Here is a 24176-nt window from a genome sequence, read left to right on the forward strand (position 1 = left end):
GGTCTTTCTACAGCTCCCTGCCCCAGTGGCAGCATGTCACCATGATCCACAGAAGCAAGATATTACCTGGGAGCCAGCTTGCCAGTCTGGGGGATTCTCAAACAATCTGGGCCTTTTCATGTTTTGTTCCTCCCTAGACCATCCCAGCTGCCCCTGGTGCTCCTAAACTCTGCATTACCCTCTGAAAAGCAGCTCTGATTTAATCTGGGCTGATGCTCCCTCCCACATAGCTGCTTTCTTCAGCCCCATGGATATAGGGAGCAGCTTTGGTCATTGCTTTTCACACTGACTCACCTTGCCAGTGGCATCCAGGGAAGATGGAGCAACCTTCAGCACGGATGTTGGAACCAAGAGGTCTGCAAGTCCACAGCTGCCTTTAGGGGCACACCTTCAACCCAAGCAGCTGGGAAGCTTTGTGAGGCCCACCTTTCCACCATTTGCCCATCTCCTACACCACAAGGGCAGGAGGGTCTGTGCTGCCATCCAGGGGTCCAGCAGTGCTCACTGGATGGCAGAGGCAGGGTGACGAAGGAGCTCTGCTGTGGGGTGCTCCTTCCTCCAGGCTATCCTCCTTGGGGTCTTTGCTTCATTACCAGCAAGGGAGGAGGTGGAGGGAGGAAAGTCACAGTCCATGAGAGCCAAGAGTGAATTTATTTCAGCTGGCCCAAGTCATCCCTGTGGCACTCATGGTCCAGTGGGGCAGTGCTAATTGCTCTATTGACAGTGGGGGTTTAAATTAGATTTAAGAAAGCTTTTCAAGCAGTGGGGATTCTGTCTCTGCTGATAAGGCTTTCTGATAGCACATATGAAGGAGATGATAAAGTCCCTCTTTTCTCTCTTCCTCTTAGGCAGCAAAGAGGAGTTTAGTGCTGACAGGGCACTGTAAGGCCCAAAGGCTTTAGGGCTGTTAGCAAGTGTCTGATATTAAGCGACAACTATTTTTTCCTCTGCTTCCCTCCTCTTTCCTTCCCTTGCTTCCAGGGGTGATCTGAAAGGAGGAGACAGCACTCAGTGCTGTCGGGTGCCCAAGCAGAGCTGTCCACATGTGGTGCAACCCCTGGGAACCCAGGGCTGGAGGGTGTCCTGCCCACTTTGGTGCTTCACTGCTCATGGCAGCACCACACCCTGCCCCTGGGAGGAATGGCATGCCACAGGAGGCACCCTGCATCGCCAGGGCTGGGAGAAGCTGTGCCAGCATCTCTGGCCTAGGCTGAGGAGTCGAGAGTGGCTTTGGTAAGGGTGCTGTTTCTCCTTCAGTAACGCTGGGGCCCAGGAGGTGCCTGCTGCCAGTGCAGGGGCACTGTGATGCCTGCAGCTGGCACCTGCACTACAGGCACAGTGCCACACCTCAGCAAGAGGCAGACTGGGACCTGGCCTGCAGGACAGGTGGGCTGCAGTCACCTGCACTCCAGGGGTTGGGTACCAACACAGCCAGCCCCAGTGGTGCAGGTGTGTGGTACCACCTACACTCAGCAGCTGCAGTACAGGGGGTACCTGAGCACGTGCTGGGGGTGTCTGCAGTACAGGGGAACTGTAGCAGCTACAGCCTGTGTCAGCAGAGAGATGTCCATGCACAGCCCATGTCTGCAGCACAGGTGTCCATGCACAGCCCAGGTGTCCATGCACAGCCCGGGTGTCCATGCACAGCCTGTGTCAGCAGAAAGATGTCCATGTACAGCCCATGTCTGCAGCACAGGTGTCCATGCACAGCCCAGGTGTCCATGCATAGTCTGTGTCAGCAGAGAGATGTCCATGCACAGCCCATATCTGCAGCACAGGTGTCCATCCCCAGCCCCTGTCAGCAGCACAGGTGTCCCTGCACAGCCCAGGTGTGCAGCACAGGTGTCCATGCATAGTCTGTGTCAGCAGAGAGATGTCCATCCCCATCCCAGGTGTGCAGCACAGGTGTCCATCCCCAGCCCAGGGGTGCAGCAGAGGTTCTAGCACAGCACTGACAGTCGCTGTGGGCAGTGCAGTCACACCGTGGTCCCTGCCCGCAGGACAGGTGCTGCAAAGCTCCTTTGGAAGGCTCAGGGCAAAGCTAGAGGGGAAGCAAATGACTAAACAGAGTTTGTTTTTCCCCACTTCACCACTTCAGAGCCAGACTCCATAACAGCACCTGGTGGTGAATTGTCTGATGGAAGACTTTGTCATGGAAACACTGGGTTTTGAAACTACCACTTTTCTTCTGAGGCAGCCACACCCTTCTAGAATGAGGGTTTTATTTATTTACCATTGCTGAGGGGCAGCCTGTGGCAGGTGAGAGTTGTGGTGGGAGACTGGGGTGCAGCCCACATCCCTCACCAGCCCGGCCCTGGAGCTGCCGTTTCCAGGTGCCATTTGGTACGCCATTGCTAGTGGAGAGCTGGAAGGGATCCATCCCTTTGCCTACTAAAAAGAGCACACTGGGACTGTTGAGCAGAAAATGTCATCCTACTTTTTGCCTGGATAGACTGGAATCCCTTGCCTGGAATCCCTTTCACTCCTGCTGTACTCCCTCCTGGGACTGTCCTCACCCCATCACACCACAACAGCTAATGTCACATTGCTGTGCCCCTTCAGTCCTGATCCAGCTCAGGGAACACAAGCCTGGAAACCTTTGATTTAGACTGAGAGCTGCTGGAAGGGACCTTATCCATGTCTGTGTTGAGTTGCCTTCTGCTAAGAGGGACAATGGCTGATGCCCTCACTATCCTTGGTATAGAGGACAAGGCAGGGAAAGATCAAACAGGAAGCTGGGGACAGGGAGGATGGCTCCAGAGCTGCTGGTCCACCACTTCATGTGTTCCCTCTCCCCCTTTCTTCCTCCCCAGGCTCCTCTTTCCTCTCTACCTCCAAGAAATTATTCATTACTGGGGAAAATTTACCTTTTGCACAGAAGATTGAGTTTCACACTGCAGGCTTTGCTGTGTAATAAACGTGGTTCCCCTCCATCACCTATAAACTGCTCCGTGCTGCCATGGGGACATAGCTCAGGACTCTGCACACCTGGTCAGCTGCTGCTCACTGGCCTGTGCACCGGAATGCCAGGGTGCTGGCTTTTACTAGAGAAACAGATAAGCAAGCAAATACAGCAACAGAAATTTGCATTGAAAACATCTGCAGAAATTGCAAAGGCTTTGTTATGTGTTTGGGGAAAAAAAAAATCCACATGGCTTTGGACAAAACAGTCAAACTAAGCAAATACTGCATGGAAAATTGCAATCCAAGTGAGAAGAAGTTGGTTTTCTGGCTAGATTTTTGTCCTAAAATAGCTTCTCTCCTCCCTGGTCACAGGGCTAATCTCTGAGAAGAAATGAGGTTTCCAGGGTGAGAGCAGCCAAGTGGTGAATTCTCTGTGCTGTCACTGTAAGCCTCTGTCTGTGTCCTGGCCATGCCACAGAGTCCTCTGGGATCTTACCTGGGTCCCTCTGCTCTCTCTTACTCCACCTGTATCCCCTGAGACCATCAATGCTCTGGGACAGGAACCATTCCCTGCTGCATAACTCTGTTTTGATGCTGGCCTAGGCACATGGGCAGGAGCAGCAGTAATTATTTTAAGAGCTGATGAGACAAGGGAGGAGCAGCAGGGGGTGGGCAGCAGGTGGTTTTGCTCCCTGGCAGGGCCAGGAGGTAGAATATGATGCTGGTGATGATATTTGCACTGAGCCAAGCTAAAGACCGCATCAAGGAGATCTCACACTTTCCAAAGAGCAGTCTGGTTGCTGGGGGTCCAGTCCCACCTCCTGTCATTGTCCCCAGAAATGGGGTGGCTGCACTAGCTGGAGATACCTGGGCTGTGGTGAAGGTAGGCTATGGCCCCTGGTTCCTTGCCTGCTGCAAGTCCTGGTGCCACCCATCAGCTCCCAGGGCTGCAGAAAGGGAATATTCGGTGGAAAGTAAATTCGAGTGTAAATAGGGAGAGTTGGCTCCTGGGTTGCAAGTGGTTTTCCAGCTGCTCAGGGTCCCACATGCCAGCAGTACCCCAAGATGAGGCATTGCCACCTGCCTCGGGTTCCAGCTGTCACCCACTGCCTGAGGTGCCTCTTGTGATGGCAGCTGGAGCACAGGTGGAGTCACAGTCAAGGAGCCATGCTGGGGGCACAGAGGGGACACATGGAAAAGGCAGTGGAGGGCAGGCATGAGACAAGCAGGGGGGAAGAAGAAGAGTGAGTGATAAGGAGATTGTAATTAGCACTCGGTGCTCCTCGCCCAGAGCTCTCAGAGGAAGGTCACCTTCATTATCTCTGTTTTACAGATGGGCAAACTGAGGCACGGGGAAGGCAGTTAGAGTGATTTGCTCAAGGTGACCTGTGAGGGCTGTCAGCAGGGTCTGGGGCTTGCCTGTCCATGCTCTGCAGCACCAGCACACTGGGAATGGCTCTTGCTGCCAGCCCTTGGAGCCCAAACCCAGCACTGAAAGATTAAAGGACATGGATCCCTTCTCTGCCCATCTCCAGGCTCATCCTCTTCAGACCCACTGTCTGCCCGAGCATCCCCGCCCCTAAGAGACATTTGAGATCAGGCTGGTCCAGCTGCACCCCAAAATGTGCTCATGCAATCCCACCCAGCTGCTCTTGCCTTCCCTCCAGCCCTGCCAAGGCTCCCTGTGAGCCCGAGGCCATCTGGGCTCCTGCAGCAGTCCTGTTGGGTAATGGAATATGTTTTGCTGGGTTTTTTTTTCTCTCACCAATGGAGCTCCCCCTTTATTTAGGTTTAAATGGATGCCATCTGGCTAATGAGCCCATACTCATGTTCTAGATTAAAAGGCAATCCTGTGCACGTTACTGATACGGCACTGGAGATTAGAGAGGCTTAAATGGTTTTGACGGTGCAATTTGCTTTTCATGCATAGTGCAATTTACTTCCTGGTGGGTGGGCCAGCATCCCAGTGGCTGTCCCCAGCAGCTCCCTCCTGGCCCTGGTCTCCTCTACCAGCCCTGGCTGCAAGAAAATGAGAGCTTGGGCATCTCCAGCCTGGCAGGGCCGTGCAGGGTGTCCTTGTAGTTATTGCTGCCATTTGTCTACTCCTGGAGAGGCTTTTTGGTGCAGGCAGGATGTCTTCATCACCTGCATTCTTAGCTGTCACCCCCTCCATACCTCCCTGCACCACAGCATCCCCTGAAACAAGGCACAGCTCACCAGGACAGAGTAGCCTCTGCCCCTCTCCTAGCCCATAGAAGTGGGGGACAACTGTGGCCCATGAAGATATTGATGGCAGGTGGCTGAGGCTGAGGCCTTTGCTGAGATCTTGCATATCCTTCAGTGTCAACTGTGAACTACCTGGGTGTGCTCCCATCTCCTCAAAACCCCTCTGCAACCCATTTGCAGGTAGCGTTGGCTCCTGGGATGATGCTGCATCTGCCAAGGAGAGCCCCACCAGGGGCTGGCTTTCCTGAGGAAAATGTTGAAAATGAGACAGGGAAGATGGAGCATTTGTGCAAGGCATGTCATCACCTCCAGGCACCTCCCACGGAAAGTGCCACAGGCTATGGAGTGATGAAGTGCCCCAGCAAAATGCCTCATTTTGCAGTGAATTTTCCCTTGGCTGCCATGGAGCTGGTTTTACAGTCATCTCCTTGCAGTCCCATCGCTGGAGTCTCTCAGCCCTGGGGGCAAGCCCTGACTGCTCCTGCCTGTGTTTGCTTCCACAGATGGCTAACCCTGTGCCGTCAGCGTGCTGCGTGGTGCTCGCCGTCGTGGTGGTGGTATACGCCCAGAGGCACAGCCAGCTGGGTGAGTCCTTCACGCCCCCTCCCAGGCCCTGGGGGTCCTCAAAAACGGGAATCCTGCTCCTTCAGCCCCTCTCTCCTGGGGGAATCTGGGTGCACCCTCCAGGTGTGCCTGATATTATTGCTGTGCATGTTATCACTTCTCTCCATGACAAGTGTCCTCTCCACCCCATCACTGTGGGGTTTGGGCATCCTGCATCTCCCTCTGCTGATGCCCCTTGCTCTGCCCACAGCTCTCTGTGTCCCTACTGCTTTGGACCTCTTTGCCCACTCTTTTGTGGACACTGGCCCATGCAGCCTGCCCATGAAGGGATGAGGAGTTGGGAGGAAGCACCAGCCTGACAGCTCCAAACTCCGATCACCCCTGACAGCTCCATGACACCTGGACCCATGAAAATGATGGATGATGCTTCATCTTCCTCTCACCTCCTTGGAGTGACTTAATCCCCACTGCCACCATATATCTGTGCCCACCACTAGCTCACATCTCTCCAGGTTGGCAGAGGATTCAGGGCTTATTTTAGTGGTGGCTTTAGAGGGATCACCCTTTAGAGTCTCTGGTGGCACTGGGAGCCAGAGGAGCCCCACATAATCCTGGGTCTAGGCAGGAGCAGGAAGATTATGAGAGATGGCTGGTCTTGGTGTAGGGTCCAGTTCTGCAAAAATAGGAAAAAATTGGGAATCTCCAAAATTCCCTGCTTTTCCTGGCAGCCTGTCTGTAGTAGCTTTTAGAAGATCTTGGAGTGGAATTTTGCTCATTAACTCCAGTAAAGACATCTATGCATCCTTGGGCTCTGTGAAATTGAGGAATCTAGTGCCCACTGAGCTGCCTTAAATCCAGCTGGGTGGGTTTACATTGCCACAAGCTTCCAAGTTGGACACAAAACACCAGGGTTTGGCAGCACATACTCATTGCATGGGGACAGCCACTCTCTGGACATGGAAGGATCTTGCTGGCTGGTAGTCCAGGAAGGTTCCCAACCCCTTCCCAGGGTGCCTGCCTAAAGCACTTGGGCGCTGTATGTGGTGGTGCTGTGATGTTTCCTGCAGAGAAGCAAATCTGCTCTCTCCTGCTGTGCTTGCAGGATCACTGCCTGGGGAGCTTTAAAGGACCTGGCAATAGGACAGCAGAGCATCCTTTGGATGCTTTGAATAGTAACCCAGGCCTGTTGCACAGGGGGGTGCACAAAACACAGAAGTGCCAGGTACTTCAGGGTCGCACACACTTGAATTGTGTTGTCTAGAGGAGAACAAATGCTGCTGCTCACCAGTGAGCAGGACCACACATTTTGCCGCTGACAGCTGGTGCAGAGCTGCAGTGACTGTCACCTTCTGCTCTGTGATACAGCAGGATTGAGGGGTTCAGCAGCATAGCCTCCCATGTCCTCGTGTCCCTCCTGTTTCCCTTGCCTGCCTGTGTCTGGGAGGGAGATTTTTGGGGCAGCAGCTCAAAACTGAAGCTGCTGAGGCCTGTATGCATGAACAACTGCCTGAATGGAGTGTGAGAAGTGTGGCAGGGCTCTTCCCATCTGTAGCAGCTTCACTGGGCGACAAAAAAGTGTACAGGTCAAAAAATTACTTATGAGACAGCAGAACACCTTCAGGACTGCCCTCAATCTGTCCGTCCCGGGCACCTCTCTGAAATTCCAAGATTTGCTCTGAGCAGGAGCTTTGGAGCTAACCTAACCCTAACCCTAACCCTAACCCTAACCCTAACCAGATCTCCCTCCCACCCCACCATTCCCAGCTTGGAGAGGCTGCACACAGGCAGGTCAACACCAGAGACCCAAAGCTTGTGCCCCGTGTCCCCCAGCCAGAGCTCATCCCCTGCCCTGCTGCAGCCTCTCCTCACCTGCTGAGCCCAGAGCTCATCCCCCACCAGCCGGGCACTGGGGCTGGAAGTGCACAGCAGGAATGGGGCTGGAAATGCACAGCAGGAATGGGGCGGGAGGATGGGTTAATCCCACTGGTGGCAGGGATCCGGTGGAGCTGTGGGGAGATGCTGGCACAGAGTCCATTTATCATGCACTTGAGGCACGTTCGACTTTAATAGCTCATGAAGCACTCTAAGAGATGCATTAGCACTGAATACTTGAGTGAGGAGGATGTGACAAGCTGTTAAGTGAGCGTGAGCACGGCGGAGGGAGCCTGGCCACCCTCTCCTGGCTCTGTATGCACCACGGTGATTACTGGAGCGTCCTGCAAAGTGCCGCATGACTTAATAAAAGCAGCGTCAGGCTTGGTGAAGGTGAGGCTGTTCATGTGTTAACCCCTCTGCTGCTCGCCTTTAGTCCTTCTCCTTGGAGCTGGCAGAGCATCTGTCTGGGATGCAGAAGCCTGGGATGATCCCCCGTGTTGGGAAGGGAGTGGAGGGGCTCAGAGGTCAGTGGGTTTGGGCTTTCTGTGGCCTTTGGGGTGACAGAGCTCCCTTGCTTCGAATCCCTGGCAGGCTGCTCAGGTTTCATGTGCATCACACAGCTGGGGACTGAACTGCCCAGGGGATGGGCACTGGGTGGTGGGAGATGAGAGACATCCAGCAGGGCAGCTCCAGGGGCATGCTCAGAGCATCTAATGTTCTGGCTCTAGCAGTGGGTTTGGGCTGTCCTGCTGCAGGGAAAGGCAGAGGGGCAATGGAAGAGGGTGTGCAGGACTGTCATCCCCAGTACATGAATGATCAGCTTTAGATGGGGCTGCCAGATTGGGCCAACCTGCCTGCAGAGATGGGCATTGCCCTGGACAGCCACAGGCTGTCCCCATCTGCACAGATCCAGCTGGCATGGAGGGATGGATGTGATGGTGTTCACAGGGGTCCCAGAACGAGGGAAGAGACATGAATCTTGACTCATTGTTTGAGAAGGCTGATTTATTATATTATGATATGTATTATATTAAAAGAAAATTATATATTACAACTATACTAAAAGAATACAAGAAAGGATTTCATCAGAAGGCTAGCAAGGAATGAAAAGGAATGATAATAAAATCCTGTGACTGCTCACAGCCTCAACACAGGTGGCTGTCATTGGTCATCAAGTAAAAACAATTTCACATGCTGGGTAGACAGTTCTCCAGATTGCATTCCAAAGCAGCAAAACATGGAGAAGCTGAAGCTTCTCAGCTTCTCAGGAGAAAAGATCCTGGCAAAAGGATTTTTTATAAAATATGTCTGTGACAGATGGATAGGAGCTGCAGGAAGAATGGGAGAGCACAGAGCAGGCAGAACAGGCTGAAAACCTGGAGAGAAGGGGAGAGCCTTGGGCCCTCTGTAAGGAATCACAGAATGGTTTAGGTTGGAAGGGACCTAAAGATCACCAAGCTCCAATCCCAGAGCCATGGACAGCAACAGCTTCACTAGAACAGTTTGCATAAAGCCCCATCCAGTCTGGCCATGAACACTTTCAGGGATGGGACATCCACAGCTTCTCTGGGCAGCCTTCACCAGTGCCTCATCATCTTCACAGTGAAGGATTTATTCCTGATATCTAATCTAAACCTACTCTTTTTCAGTTTAAAGCCATTGCCCCTTCTCCTGTCACTGCATGTCCCTGTGAGAAGCCCCTCCTCAGGTCTCTTGTAGCCCCTGTATGTACTGGACATTCATCCCAAAGCCTTCTCTTCTCCAGGCTGAAGACCACCAAATATTTCAGCCTTTCCTCATAGAAGAGGTATTCTAGCCCTCTAATCAACTTCCCATTATTGTGGATAGCTCAGTTTTCCTTCCTGTGTTTCGTTCTCCAGGCAGTGGCTGCTGCCAATTTATTTCAGAATGGAGGAAGGTGCTGGGGGAAGCTGAGCAGAGCGCGGATGCGATTGCTGTCTGCTGTGACACTCGCACCTTTGGTTGTCCAAGGCCTCCACTCTGTGACAGCAGCGCTGGTGGGGGTCCCTGCAGTGCAGTGGCCTCCTCCCTAGCAGGGTCTGGGTTCCTTCAAAGGTCTGGCAGAGGTCACTGCACAAGCTTTGGGGTTTAACCCAAGCTCTTATGTGGGAAGTGTGTACGTGGCGGAGATGCCTCTCCACATGTCAGGCTACAAAGTGTACTTGCATGGGTGATTTCAGCTTTTTGTACTGAGTGCTCTGGCTGCCTGCTGCTGGACTTACTTATTACACCCAATGTCTAAGGCAGTCCTGGAAAGAGGGAGCTCTGCTGTGACCAAGGTGTCTTCCCCATCCATCAGCCCTGCCAGAGTTATGTCCACATCTGTCCCAGATTGAGATTTCTTTGCTTTTAAAAGAGGAGTAATTCGGCTTTATTGATCCTCACCTTGCTGAATTAACTCATGTTTAAACAATAATTATGTTTTCACCCAGGAGAGGAGACAAAGAGATAAAAGGCTCTGGAAATGAATGCACTTCAGATGCCACATGCTGGGGTTAATTTATTGATGGGTGAAGAAGCTCCCATCTCCTCTCTTCCTCACCAGCTACAAGCAATTAGCCCCCATCATTCCTCAGCCAAGAAAAAGAGAGATTTTGTTTCATTACTCTCCCTTTTTTCTTGCTCTCTTAAGCCCTGACTAATCTTTTGCAGTGGGTTCTGCTGCAAAGCCTCCCGGGGGCTCCAGTTTGCACATACCTTGTTAGAAATGCTGCTGCAATGACAAAGCCTGGACCGGTAAATAGCCTTCAAAATGCACAGCAAAGCCAGGCAAATTGGCTTTTCAAAGAGAAACCAGCTGTAGATAGGAAAATCTCTTTCCCCTTCTAGAATTGCCCAGCCTTGTCTGTGTTGCATTTTTTGGCTGACAGGGGTGTGACCAGCTCTTTCTGCACTCTGCTTCCTCCACGTAAGTGAGCCCATGGCAGGGAGTGCCATCTGCCTGGCATGCTTAAACCAGACACTTTGGATTTGGAGGTGTTCTCTGGATTTGCTGTGTAGGAGATGGTTTGTACATTCACACCAGGCTGTGTGTTTTGTTTGTAGACATCTGTGTAGGCTTTGGTTGCTGTGCAAATGCAGTTGAGTTGAGGTGACTGGATTCAAGAGGTGTGATGGGGTAGCCTTGTGCATGCATCCTAAGATGGCTCTGCAGGAGTGCTATCTACAAATATACATTCATAAGTATATTTGAAGTATCTCCTCTCCTCTCCTCTCCTCTCCTCTCCTCTCCTCTCCTCTCCTCTCCTCTCCTCTCCTCTCCTCTCCTCTCCTCTCCTCTCCTCTCCTCTCCTCTCCTCTCCTCTCCTCTCCTCTCCTCTCCTCTCCTCTCCTCTCCTCTCCTCTCCTCTCCTCTCCTCTCCTCTCCTCTCCTCTCCTCTCCTCTCCTCTCCTCTCCTCTCCTCTCCTCTCCTCTCCTCTCCTCTCCTCTCCTCTCCTCTCCTCTCCTCTCTCCTTTCTCCTCTCCTCCCCTCCCGGCACTGTCACAGTGTCCTTCAGTCATGCATTAAGTGACATGACAAACATCTGTCATGTGTTGTTTGTTTGTGCACCCATTCCCCAGGGTGAGTTGCGTGTGCAACAGAGTGATCTGGAATTTTTTGTAATTGCCAGGGCACAGGCAGTTGCTGGGGCAGGCGAGGTCAAAGGGACTGACGGTGTGTGCAGAGTGGCTGGCTGGGAGGCTGGAAGTGGTGCCTTCTTCCAGGCTCAGGCTGGGGCCACTTCAGGAAAAAGCTCTGTATTCTCATTAAATAGCACCTTCCTACCTCCCATGACACCTCCTCCTTCTGCCTCTGGCCAAGTTTTGCTCTCAGCACTGCCACTTTATCTCCAAGTGGCTCCGGACAAAGCCTTATCAGTGTTGTCCTCCCCAGGACACCGTCCTGCATTCTGCCAGTCTGACCTACATTCCTCCACTGGAGATGAATGGACTTGTGTTTGGCTGCATAAAGCACATGCTCATGCCGAGGGAAGGCTCGTATATTAACTGCTCTGGACTCTGTGTGTGATGGACTCATCCCTCCCGTTATATACATCAGCCCTTGTGTCACTGGCAAACTTTGCCAGCAACAGTTTTATGTTGCCTTCAAGATAATTGATAAGACGAGTGATTAGCAATTGGCCAAGAACATTTCCCGGCGGGACCGCACTGGGAACACCCTCCTGCAATGATGATTCCCCATTAACAATTAATTCCCCATTAGCAATTACATTTTTTAATCCTTCCTGTTATAACTCTGGATGCTCTCATTATCCAGCTGGCTGAAAATACCAGCCTCACTCCACACTGCAGCCCCATTCAGCAGAGCCTGCTTAAATCATTCTGAAGGCTGCCGTTCAAGGGCAGGCACCTGCTCTCTGCCTCTTCTTGCTCATTGCTGCTCACAGCTGAGCTAGCCCAGGCTCGTGGCCATCCGCTGGGATCCAGCATTTTCCCAGTGGGATTACTGCATCTGCTGGGGGACAATCTGCTGGCTCATCCCGTGCTGGCCAGAGGTACAACCTGGCTGTAATTCAAGCTAATGCCTTTCCAAGGAAGGTCCATCATCTCCACCCTTGAGCATTCATTACTATGATGGTTTTCCCACTGCCTCCCCATCTTCCCTGCCAGCCCACAGCTGCAGGGAAGCAGAAGAGACAGCAACCCCACCTGCAGGGACAGCCCTGCTGCAACCTGTTGGACTCTGTTGCACATTGTTAGGGTGTTTAAGTCACCTTTGTTGCTCTGATCTTCCAAGGTGAAGATCAGAAGAAGAAGAAGTATCCTGGACCCAAACAGGCACAAACATCTGCATCCTCCCCTTTCCATTTCTACCCCTCTCTCTGTTCATGAGCACCTGGCTTTTATTTTTCTTTTTTTTTTTTCCAGCACAAGATGCATCTTCTGAAAGGTTCTCTGCCTGCAAAATAAAAGAAAACAGCAAAAATAGCCCAAGGTCCTGGAACAACTTTTTCTATTACTGGACATCCCCCTGAGCTCAAGTAGATTTCCTGCCCAGACACAGAGTGAATTACGGCCAAGCTCTAGGCAGCTGACCTTGTGGTCAGCCAGAGCAGAGGCTTGCTAATAATTGTGGTCAGCCCCACCACAAACAGCCTATTTTTAGTGCCTGTGCTTTCTTGCCCACTGCCTCATCACTCCACAGGTTCCAGAGCCGAGCATCCCACAGGGGTCCAGCCAGCAATGCAGGATAGCCCTGTCAGGAGCACATCCCAGGCTTGCTCCTCTCTCCTTGGAGCTGGGAAATCAAGAGGGTTCATTTCCACAGATTGCCTGTTAATTTTGTGCTGCAGAGAGTCGCTGGTGTGCAGCACAGCGTGGCCTGTCCTGCTGGGACACAGTGCTCGTGCCTGTCAGACAGGGATTGGAGAGCTCACAGCTCTTACCTGTGAGTGAAAAATAACCACAGGTCAGCAATAAGATTGATATCCCGTTGTGCTAAGTGCTGTCGGATGCAGGAGGTGAGATGTTCTAGAAGTGCGAGTGAGGGAGAGAAGGGAGGGACAGGAGTAGAGGGACTGGCAGGTGAGAGGAAACACAGCTTGATGGTTCAGGGCTTTGAAGTCTTTCTTTTTGCAATTTACCAAAGTTTGTGGACATTGCGAAGAAGCTGCCTGCTTTCCATGTACAACTCTGGAGTCACTGGAACTGAATTTGCCACTTTCTGGAAATGGAAGTAGTTGTTTGAAATGGAGCTGATGAAGTTCTGGAGTAAAGTGGAGATCTGTCCCACGTGAGCCATCCAAGAGCTTGGAAGGAAACCTAGCTGGCAATATCTGTGATGCTAGCAAAAAAGGGAACTCTTCCCAAAAATAGGTCCTGTGTATTGAAGCAGATCACAAATCTGCAAAAGAATCAAAGACATAAAATAAAAAAGAAAACACAGCTTTGGAGGGTGGATCTATCCAGGCTATGTACAAGCCTGTGATCCCACAAAACCTGTGAAAGTAGATCATGTCTGTGGTGAGAAGAAGAAACTGCTGGGAGGATCACAGTCTGCCAGGACTCATTAGTTCTGCCAGTGTTAAGGAAAAACACGTCTCAGTAGTTTCTTAGGCTTCATTACACATCAACAGACAACAGAGGAGGAGGAATGGGATTTGTAGTCCAGCACCCAGACTTCTGGAGAAGGTTCAAGCGGAAGAATTCTGCTAACACAGGGGCTGGGGCAGGACCTGCCTGGCTGTGGCTGTGCAGAGAAGGCAGCACTAAATTTGTGGATCACCTGCATACGCCAGAGAGTCCTTGCCAATAAATCCTTGTTGAAACCCAGTGCTGAGCAAGGCCTGCTTGCTGGGGAGAGGCTGTGAGGAAAGGTTTGGATTTCCTCTTGGCATGGCATTGTCCTGCTGCATGGAGCAGGAGCATGGCTTCCTCTGCTGACAGTAGTGGTAAATGGACGCATTGCCACAGTAGCTGGGAGCCCCCCAAGGCTGACAGAAGCCAAAGTCTCATTTACACAGATTTTCAGCCCTTAGGATGCTGAGGTTTAGTCCAGCAGAGAGGGAATAGCCATGGACCTTGTTCTTTATGTGAGCACTGACTGCTGAAGAAGAGCTGTGTCCTGTCGAGCACTGAGGTCCTTTTGGTGAGGGGGAAAGCAATCCTAATCCTTTCCTTACAATCTCAAAAGGCTTGCAGAAATGGAAGATCGCATAAAACTGTGACAGGTGGAGTGGAAACCTTCAGTGCTTCAGGGATTTGGCTTCAATTAGCTTCCAAAAGCTGAGAAGGTCTCACCTCGTAAGTCACATGTGGCCATCCCAGTGAACCAAATATCTCATATTTCCAGAGCAGCCTGCTCCCACCAGCCCATGTGTCCAACAGAACTTGGACTGAATGTAACGCTCATTATTTATCCAATTTGAAGACTTTCCAGTGTCTGGATGCTCTGAGACTGCAAAGCCATTTTCCAGCCAAGCTCAAAGAGCAAAATGTGGCCCCAGCAGCTCTGGGCACCACTTTTAGGAGCTCACAACCTCAGCAGTGGGTGCTACCAATCCTCCCCAGGACACGTCACAGTAGCTGTGTATGGCAGAACCCAGGACCAAAAAGTCAGGAAAGGCTGAGACATTCAGGTCCTGCACATCCATTTGTAGTGTTGGGCATGGAATCACTTGCTGCTATCTTCAGCCCACCTGTGACACATCTGGGAGCAAGCAAAGCCCTGGATAATGGGAATGCAGGCACAGCAAGACATTGAGCACAAACATCATCATTTCTGCTTCCTCAGGATTTTCTGGGGTGGGAACAGAGCAAAGATACCATAAAGCATATTCAGGAGTGCAAATCCTGGGACACAATATCCACAAACCTCTGTTATCAGAGTTCTTGGCGGGGTTAATCTCTCTGAGCAGACACTGTCCTTCTGTGGAAAGGGAAATACCAGATTCCTAATCAGGCCTGGAGATGCTGGAATGTAAAAAGTATACAGAACAACTTGCAAGATGTGCAGTCTGTGCTGTAGATGAAAAGAGTGTCTTTCAGGATAAGTGGCCTTGGGCAGCACTAAATGGGGTGGATCCATGCAGAGAAGCCAATATAATTGTGGCATATTAAAAGGAGAAAGAGAAGAGGGATTGAGGAGGGGCGATGGCAGGCTCGTTACAGAGGGGAAAAGCGATGTGTGTCACCTTGTAATGGTTGCTCCTGGAAGGCCCATCAGGTGGAGAAGTGAAGTGAAACCACAAGGCAATTGACAGTGATGGAGGCAGGAGGGGTTACAGCAGTATTAGTCCTGTATGAACCATTGATCTCTTGGTGTACAATTTGCTGGAAAACACTGCTATGCAGGCTCAGCTGTTAGCAGGTGCTAATTGAAGCCAAGCAGTCTGGAGCCTCATTGCACTGCCTTCCCTTGATTAGACCAACACTGGGGAGGCTGGTGCTGAGGAAAGGGATTTGTGGGTGTGATTCACAGCACGGGGATAAAACAGCCTTGGTCTCTACTGAAGAGACAAGAGGAAGGAGATAGAATATTCTCCGTACACAGTTGTGTGCACCTGTGTGCAGGGAGCGTCCCTGGCAAGACACATCCACTTCTCAGTTCAGAATTCCCCATGGATGGGGCAAAACCTCACCTCAGGGTGCAGCAGTTGACAGAAAGGTAGTGCCTTTCATGCCAGGTTCCACACACTTGGCCTTCCTAGCTTTTTTGTTTTGCAAAGCCTGCAGCACTTCCCCCAGAGCACACCTGTGTTAAGCAGATTTAAGTCATTTGCCAGTAGCCAGGCTCTTCTTAGTTATCCATTCTGGAGCTTTGCAAAACAGCCAGAGGTCTACAGAGCTGATGCTAGAAAACATTGACCTGCAAGGCGGGGAGCCTGTGGGATTTCTGCCAGCCAAGACCTCTGTGCTTTGTGGACAGAGGAGAGCTGGCGCCATCACACTGAGGGATTAACTGGGATGCACAAGCAGGGTTGCAGCGTGTGGCCCATCTTGCCTGATTCCTGCTGGATTTGCTGAGGTGTTTTGAGGTGTGCCCACGAGTGCATGCATTTCTGATGTCCAGGCCTTGGGTGTGCTGCTGAATAACAGAGGGGTGGTGGGGAATGGATGCCCTGCTCCTCCAAAGGGCACTTCTGTTCTCTGGAGAAAAGTCCACTCCATGCTAGCTGGTCTCTGCCACCCAGTGCCTCCAGCATCCAAACTGAAATAAAAGCAAGGAAGTTGATAAGCATCCCTCATGATATAACAGAGCTCCAAAGAGGGATCAGGGTCTCATCCTTGCATATGAGTGGCAGGAAGGCAAACTCACAACAGCATCACCAGCTGAAGACTGGGGTGGTGCAGAGCGTACACACAGGGCTCCACTGCTGGGAGCTTAGCCTCATCAGCCCCACATCCATCCATCCATCCATCCATCCATCCATCCATCCATCCATCCATCCATCCATCCATCCATCCATCCATCCATCCATCCATCCATCCATGCATCCAAGTGAGGATCTTCTCCAACCAGGTGGTTGAGTTCTGCTCATCATCTGCATTGTTTATGCACAAATCCTCTCCTAGAGGAAGTGTAAATTGAGCCTGGAGTGGTCTCAAAGGGATTCTCATCCACAGCCATGAACTTGAGACTGTGCAGGATGAGTCACAGAGAGCCTCTGACTCCAGCCAAACCACGAGCCCTGGCAGGTTGGACTCCTCTGAGTTCATGGCTTGTCTGAGCTGTGGTGTGGTAGCTCCAGCTGACTGGGTGCTGTGCAAGGGAGAAACTGAGGCACATGGGAGCGAGAGTGTGTTAAATCCAGAAGCCAAGGCCTGTCTGTCTGGTCCTCTCCTGCAATTTCCCATGGGAAGCCTCCATGACTGGCGACAACTGTGAGCCTGGAGACCTGCCACAACCTGTGCCAGCTGCCAGGACAACTGGAGAGGCTGGGTGCAAAGTGATGACAATCCTGTGATGTTGCTGAGGTGTGGTGGGAGGCTGTTGAGCCTTACTGGAGCTCCTGTTGTTGGGGAGGGCATGTAGCATTCCATAGGATGCAGCAAGGCAGGAGCCTGGTGCTCATATTCATGGCACAAGTTCCTGTGCTCAGCTGGCTTGAAAAGTAATTTTACCTTTGTGGTGGAAAGCAGAGTCTTGTGTCTTTCCTCAGTGTGGCATAGTGGAGGGGCAGATCAGGAGCTGGGATTCCCCACTGGTGCCTCCTCACTCTCAGAGCATCACAGAAGCCCTTTTGGCAGGGTTAGGAACCACAGCCACAGGCTCACTTTCTAGTGAGCTCCAGTACTGCTCCCAGTGGTGCTCCACTGAAGTCCATTCATTCTCCTGGGACTCTGCCCTCTCTCCTCTGCTCTCAAGAAGCCTTCCCATCTTTGTCCATTAACACCTAGCCCTTGCCTTCCTCTCTCTACATCACTTTGGGCACTAAGGCAAAGGGCTTTGCTCCTCCTTGGTTTTGGAGGGTGCTTGTGCTCTGTCTCTGGCCCCAGACAAGCACCCTCCTCTCAGCCTTGCTGGGTGTAAAAGCTGTGCCAGCTCCATGGTTGCTGTTGGCAGAGAGCCTTTAGGGATGCCTGCAGGATGCCTCACTGCTGATTTACAGCTGCAGCTCACCAGGGTCTGCCCCAGCTCAGAGGACTCCTCCAGCTCTCAGCTCTGACACAGACGTGCCTGTCCATCCCTCCTGGTTTGCAAACAGAGTTTCTGTTGTTTTCAACCCAAGTTGCTGGAGGCTGATCCTCGCTTTTATGGAGTGTGAGCCCTGAATATTCAGGGAGCATCGCTGAAGTTGGTGTGACTGTGGTTGGCAGGCTCTGGCCCTTAATTAATTAGCATTGATTATATTTCCAACAGTGGAGGAGGGAGCTGCAGCTCAGGGAAGCAGTGAAGTGTTGCAATATAATCACTGCAGCTATTTCCACGCTGCTGGTTGGTGCTCTTCAAAAGTTACCTAGCTGCTACATTGGCAGCATGGTAGACAGAAAGGAAAATCCCAGGGGGAAGAGTAGCAACACAGGACTTTGGAAGCTGTCATTTTCGAGAAAACATCTGTCTATATGTCTGTGCAGGGTAGGAGTTTTTAAAATGTCTTGTTTTTTTATTTTAAAAAATGCTTATTTAGTTATTTGTTTCTTTGTTTGTTTTCTGGTGATTGACATTGCCTTAGCTTGACTCAGCCTTGTGAAAGGTGCTGTTCATGTCTTTTGCATGGCAGCAGGATCAGTTCACCCCTGGGCTACTAAGAAGTGCTGTTTAAGAAGGGGGATGTGCCTTATTTGACAGGAAATTTGGAGCAGGTTGCAGGGCTGGGTCAGTAACTTTAAAGTGGGAGTTCCTGCCCCATCTGAACAAGATACCCCGTGGACAGCCCCTGCTTCTATGCCATTGAACCCACTCACTCTGTAATCTGGGCAAATCCAGAAATTGCACTATTGCACTGAGCTCTCTAAGTCTGTGGGCTTTTGTATCCATGATGCATTTCTTTCCCCATATTTTTGCAATTTTATTCTTGGCAGCTCCAGAGAGGTGGGCCTGAGCATCCTTCTATTGATCTATGAGAAGGACTTTGGGATGCAAACCCAGAAGGAATACTTCAGGATTTAGGTAGACAGATTTAATCCCTCCACATTCTTCATCCTGCCCTAAATCACAGCTCCAGAATGAAGAACCTCACAGCGAGAGCCGCCATGAGCACTCACAGCTCCTTTATTGCTCTTACCTGGTGTTGCAGAGGTGTCTCCCAGCCTGGTGAATATTGAACCCTCCTGAAAACATTCAGTGCCTTTAATTTGTGCTGTGGCATGGGGCAGCAGCAGCTCCCAGGTGTTGGAGCGTCAGGGGGTGGGATGGTCGGGACAGACGAAGATGAGGGATCCCTGCAGCCAGGTCTGGAGCTTGTGGTTTGTTACAAAGGGCCTGGGTGCAGGGCCCTGCTGGGAGCTGCCAGCCACAGCTCGGAGCAGGACTGAGAGAAGAGAGGGGTAGAGAGGATGAGAAGGTGAGAGAGTAAGAGGGTAAAAGCATAATGGAGTAAAAAATGTAAGAGCATAAAAGGGCAAGAGAGCGAGGTTCCCATTACAACTCCTTCTGTGTTGAATATTCTAATTCTCACTAACTAATCGAGTACAATATACAAATCCTATAGCATTTCCATACAGCCTATAGGAATCATAACATCACCATACTGTGTTACATTTTAAACCCTAAAAATTCCTCTTTGGACCACTTCTGCCAAGCTGGCAGGGTCTGCTCTGACCCTTGGACCTGTCTGCAAGCAGAGGGTGTTGTTTCATCAAAAGGGGATTGCCTTCAGCCAGCCACACCATTGTTTTCCAGTTGTTCAGTAACTAAGGGATCTCAAAGCTTGCTTTCATTTCAATCTCGCTTATAGTTTCTATATTCTCAAAATCTTTTGCCAGACAATCATATTTATAAGGTTTTCCTGTTTCATCTTCCCCAACACCCAGGCTTGTCCCTGCACAGCCCATAGCCCCACAGTGTGCTGGGCTGGGACTGTGTGCTGCCAGCTGGGACTGTGGGGGTCTTCCTTTCACATAACATGTGTGCACAGACGCCTTGCCAGGGTTCTGGAAAAGCAGTGCCAGGGCTGGGTGAGGGGTGGGAAGTGCATGTCAGCAGGCAGAGACCTTCGAGTCAAGCCTGGTAGCAGAAGGGATTAGTGGGTACGGGCTGTTGGGTGATTTAATTGTGTTTTCCTTCCTCCAGTGAGTTTGCACCATTTTTCTTAACTTGCTTAGCCCCGAGGAGTTTTTTAGTGTAACCAGTATTTATGGAAGGTTTTTGCTTTGGTGCCTCACAGGGAGTCACTGGTGTGCAGAGCAGCAGCCGTTTCACAGCCCCACAGTCTGCATCCCTGCAGTGCCCGAGTGCTGGCATCCCAAGGGCCATACAGGGGTCACAGGTGGATAAAAAGGCACCAGCTGAAGTTAATTCAGCGCTTTGTGGTTTTGTATTTCAGCAGGATCAGGACAGCCTGACCAAACCCTGGTGTCAATGTACCAGGTGTTGTAGGATCACAGGGAAGGAGGAAAACCAGAGCCTAGCTCTGATGACAACATCTCTCCTGGGCCAGTCATTTTATCTGCTTTGGGGACTTCTTCTCCGTGTGTAAGACAGGGAGAATGGTGTTCTCCTCATTTGTCTCACTCAGTTGTCAGATGCTTGTGGCAGGAGCTGTATCTTGCTGGGTGCCAGCACCAACCAGTGGATGACAGGGTGGCCATCCCCAGGGGGCTGCAGGCACTGTGATGGTGTGAGTGCTGAGGAAGAGCTGCCTCCATCCCCTGTGCTGGAATCCCGTGCTTCCCATGAGGGGCATCTCCATCAGGAGTAAAGCACTGGCTGCCAATCTGTGCTGGGCAAAACTGATGGGGAGGATCCTCAGGGGAGCAGTTTTCTGTTGGACGTTAAGTCCCATCAACATCCAAATGTTTTACAAAATCGTATTTCTCTGTCAGGGGAGATAAAAAAGAGATGAAGTGTAGTTGAAAGAAAGTTTGTCTTTTGTCCGCAGTTTGTCTTTTTGGGTGTTTTTCAGAAATGGTTCGGTTTTTCACTTTGAATTGACACCCCCTTCCCCCTTAAAAAACCAAATGTTTTGCAAACCCTTTTGTACCACTCAGTATAGAAATTTTGAAAAAAAACCCTAAAACACATGAAAATCTATGGTTTCCTTCTGAAGGAAGGAACTTGGCTGTTTTGGTGGGGTTTTTTCCTCTTTAACAGAGGTTATTTGTAAATGTTGGCTGTTGCCCTGGTGGAGGCAGAGCAGCATTTTCAACTTTGCAGCACCCTGAGCCTGCCCTGGCCGTGCCAGAGCTGTGGAGGGTCTGCAAGCCTGGGATCCTGGGGCAGCAGGGGGAATCTCCTCTGGCCCATTCCCGCTCCTGGTGCTGTCTGCAGCCGCTCGTCCTGGGTGGGCTGCAGGGGATGCTCTTATTGCTGTGCTCCAGTTTTTCTCTCGGTAACCTCAAGCTGGAGGTGGGGGAAGCGCGGCTTGCTGCTTGTAGCTGCTTTCCGTGCGTGTGTGCATAGATTTGCACTGATTTTCTCTCCTTAAGGACTTTCTGGTGTCCCCCCTCACAGGCAGAGCATGTGGTTGTTTGCAGGCTTCTGCCTCTGGGCAATTTCCTCCTCCTCATTACTACCCTTCAGTCCCTCATCCCTTATCCTGTTCCTGATGGAGACAGTCTCTCACAGCCGACTCATTTCAGAGATGTTTTTTTCACTGCCGAAGCCAAGATTTTTCTCTCTCCCATTGCACTTCGTCTGGAAATGGGAGGAGGAAGCAGGTTTTGGGTTTGGTTTGGGATGTTTTTTTTCAGCAATAAATAATTTCTGAATGCTGAAGAGGCAGGAGAGTGAAGCTGGTGTTAGGCTACATTGAAATACTCCATTTGTTCTGGGAGTCTTTCTCTGCCCTCCTCCAGAAAGCTTCCTCCAGTGTTTAATTTTAAAGCAAGTCACTATTATTTTTTTGTTTTCTTACTTTCCAGAGGAGATTCCTCTATTATTTTGGCTTGTCTGGAGATTTCTATGTACACCAGAGTTTTTTTCCTTGGCTTTTGTTTCCTGTTTGATTTCTTTTCACCAGGGTTAAAAGCCCCAAGTCAGCAAGGTACTTAAACACATGCTCAAAGTTAAGGCCTTGCCTAAGTGCTTTGCTGACTTGGAGCCAAAGATATTTTCTCAAGTCCTTTAAATGCTTCAGAACCTGAATTCAAAACGTTTTACAGAAATTCCAGATTTCAAGTATCTCTTGTGCTAATAATAGTTGTAATTCAGTGCTGCCTTCAGATGACTGGGGCTCTGGATATGGCAAGCTTCTGAATAGTCTTACTTTCAGAAAACATGCGTCCCTAAAATCTTCTGCTTCAAACCCAAGAGCTCTCCAGAGAACAGGGCACACTTACTTGTATTTCAGTCAATGAAACATAATTGGCCTTTTAGCTGTTGTTTTGCAGTAAAACACTTATAGCTTTTAAACACTGAAATTTAGGAAATAATGCACAATTGGTTCAAGAATGAATGTCTGCTCCTGAACTAACATTTGCTTATTATCCCCAACAAAGGCAATAAAAAAACCTGTGCCAAACTGAAGACTCTCTGACCTGGCAGGATCAGTAATTGCAGGTTAGGAGATGCTCTGAAAGGCAGACTGGGCTCCCAAAAGCAGCACTGCTCTCTGCTTTAGTCAGATGGACAGCAACAAAAGTGGTATGGAAAGGGAACAGTTGTGGGCAGACAGTCAGGAAAAGGCTGTGTCAAAGAGGAGGAGAGGGGGGAGGAGAAGGAGAATGTATTTCTAGAAGCAGAGAAGCTTCAAAAATCAAATAGAAATTGCAGCATGTTTATGGGGCTCTGCATGATGAAGCCATGAGGGTTCTGCATGATGAGGCCACCAGCCAGCCAGTGTGAGTTGCTTTGGAAATGCTCAGCTGCTTAATGAAGAGCACTTTCTTCACAGGTTTTGGAAAGGGTCCTGGACATTAGTGCTTAGGGCACCAACCAGGGAGCAGGGCCAGGCAGGAACTGGCTCAGTTAACAAGTGCGCAAGGAGTTGCATGCTCAGTCCTCTGAAAGCACTCTGTGCTGCTGCTGAGAATGAGACCAGCCCTGCTGAAAGGTCCTGGCTCACTGGCCTCATCTTAAGCTTCTCTGTCCTGAGTTGGTGTGATCTCCTCTGAGCTTCTGCACTGTGCTTTGCAGATAGATGCAAACGGGATGTATCCAATCTATGATTCTGTGATATGTGCACATCTGTTGGGCTAATGATCTTCAGAGGCCCCTTCCAACCCATTCCAAGGTCCTGTGATCTGCACTGGAAGGCATGCAAAGGCTCTGTCTGCCCCAAAGCACTGGGCACTTCAGTCCCCTGCTCTCTCATGGATCTCCTTCTTGCTTCTGGGATCTTCCACATAGTGTGCAGAAAACCCTGTCTCTCCTGCCCGCTCAGAGACAAATCCAAAAGACACTGCCACCTTCGATAGTTCTCTGACTGCAGAGTAATTTGTAAATACTCACATAGCCTGTGGATTTATGGGGCTTCTGAATAATGCTAACCCCCAAGAGGAGCTCAGAAACCATTTGGGGACCACAATCCTGCAGTCATGTCCTCCATTGTTCAGATACACTTTCCAGCCTGATTCACCCCAAGCTGGAGTCTGTCTCCAAGCTCTGCTCAAGATCCAGGAGCTCTGTCCTGGGCTCCTGTTGTGTAGTCTGTAGTGCTCCATTAGCCCATTAGCTATACTCTGCAATTTATTTTGTGTCTCTGGTGTAAGTTACTCTTCCCAGCGTGCCATGGCTCTGATATGTGCCCATCTTTGCCCCCAGCAGATGCTCTGTGTGATGGGTGGGCTGCAGCTCTGCTGGCTGTCACACAGCTCAGAGCATGCAGGTGATCCTTTCCAGGCTTGGCTTTGCTTGAGGATCCTTCAGAGTGAAAGGCATCAAATGGGAATGTAGTATCTTGTTACTACCAACGCAATTCCTGACCGTTGTCTTAGTTCTTAATGCAGCCCCTACAGGGGAGAGAAGATGAGTGCCTTATTTTTAATACTGTTTTGACACAGCACCTGACTCCAGATATGTAGGTGTTACTTGGAGGAATGATGGTGACCGGGTCAAAAAAACCCCCAGACTTGGGAAAATGGTTCCCATTTTATCAGTGTCCGTTCTTCTCACTCTCTTCATTGTGCTGCCCTGGCACAGTTCCCCTGCTATTCTGTAGCCACATGCACAAAGAAAATCTTGGTGTTGGGGCAGGGGAAAGAAATCTCTCTTTTGGGAAGAAACAAGCCCTGTGGTGTAACCTTCAGTGGATGTACAGGTGGAGAGAAAAGTTGTGGTGCTTTTGTTGGGAGCCCCAGGGAATGCCCTGTCCCCCGTGTCTTGATGCTATAGGCTGCACCCCTGTTTGGATTTCTCAGTCCAGCTTCAGTGATGCTTTTGAGTCCTGTCCCTGTGTGCAGTGCACTCTTTGCCTCCTCATTGTGAGGCTGAGCAATAATGAGGAGGATGAACCCTGAGTACCTGTGATTAAAAAAGCAGAGAAGTTTTTCCATCCTCAGGCACAGAAGTTCATGTGTTAAGTTGTAGTTACCCCAGCTTCAA

The 24176-nt window shown here is 50.6% G+C and overlaps 1 protein-coding gene across 5 annotated transcripts in view; it reads left to right on the forward strand.

Annotated features, from left to right (window-relative positions):
- The window catches only part of CNTFR (ciliary neurotrophic factor receptor), a 202286-nt gene that overhangs the window by 112757 nt on the left and 65353 nt on the right, over nucleotides 1-24176 (forward strand). For all 5 annotated transcript variants that reach the window (XM_063180400.1, XM_063180402.1, XM_063180403.1 and 2 more), the window contains one exon: nucleotides 5634-5715. In XM_063180400.1, coding sequence (XP_063036470.1) covers nucleotides 5634-5715 — 82 coding nt within the window. The remainder of the gene's footprint in view (nucleotides 1-5633; nucleotides 5716-24176) is intronic.

This window comes from Melospiza melodia, chromosome Z (genome assembly GCF_035770615.1).
Source record: "Melospiza melodia melodia isolate bMelMel2 chromosome Z, bMelMel2.pri, whole genome shotgun sequence".
Classification (NCBI taxonomy): Eukaryota; Metazoa; Chordata; class Aves; order Passeriformes; family Passerellidae; genus Melospiza; species Melospiza melodia.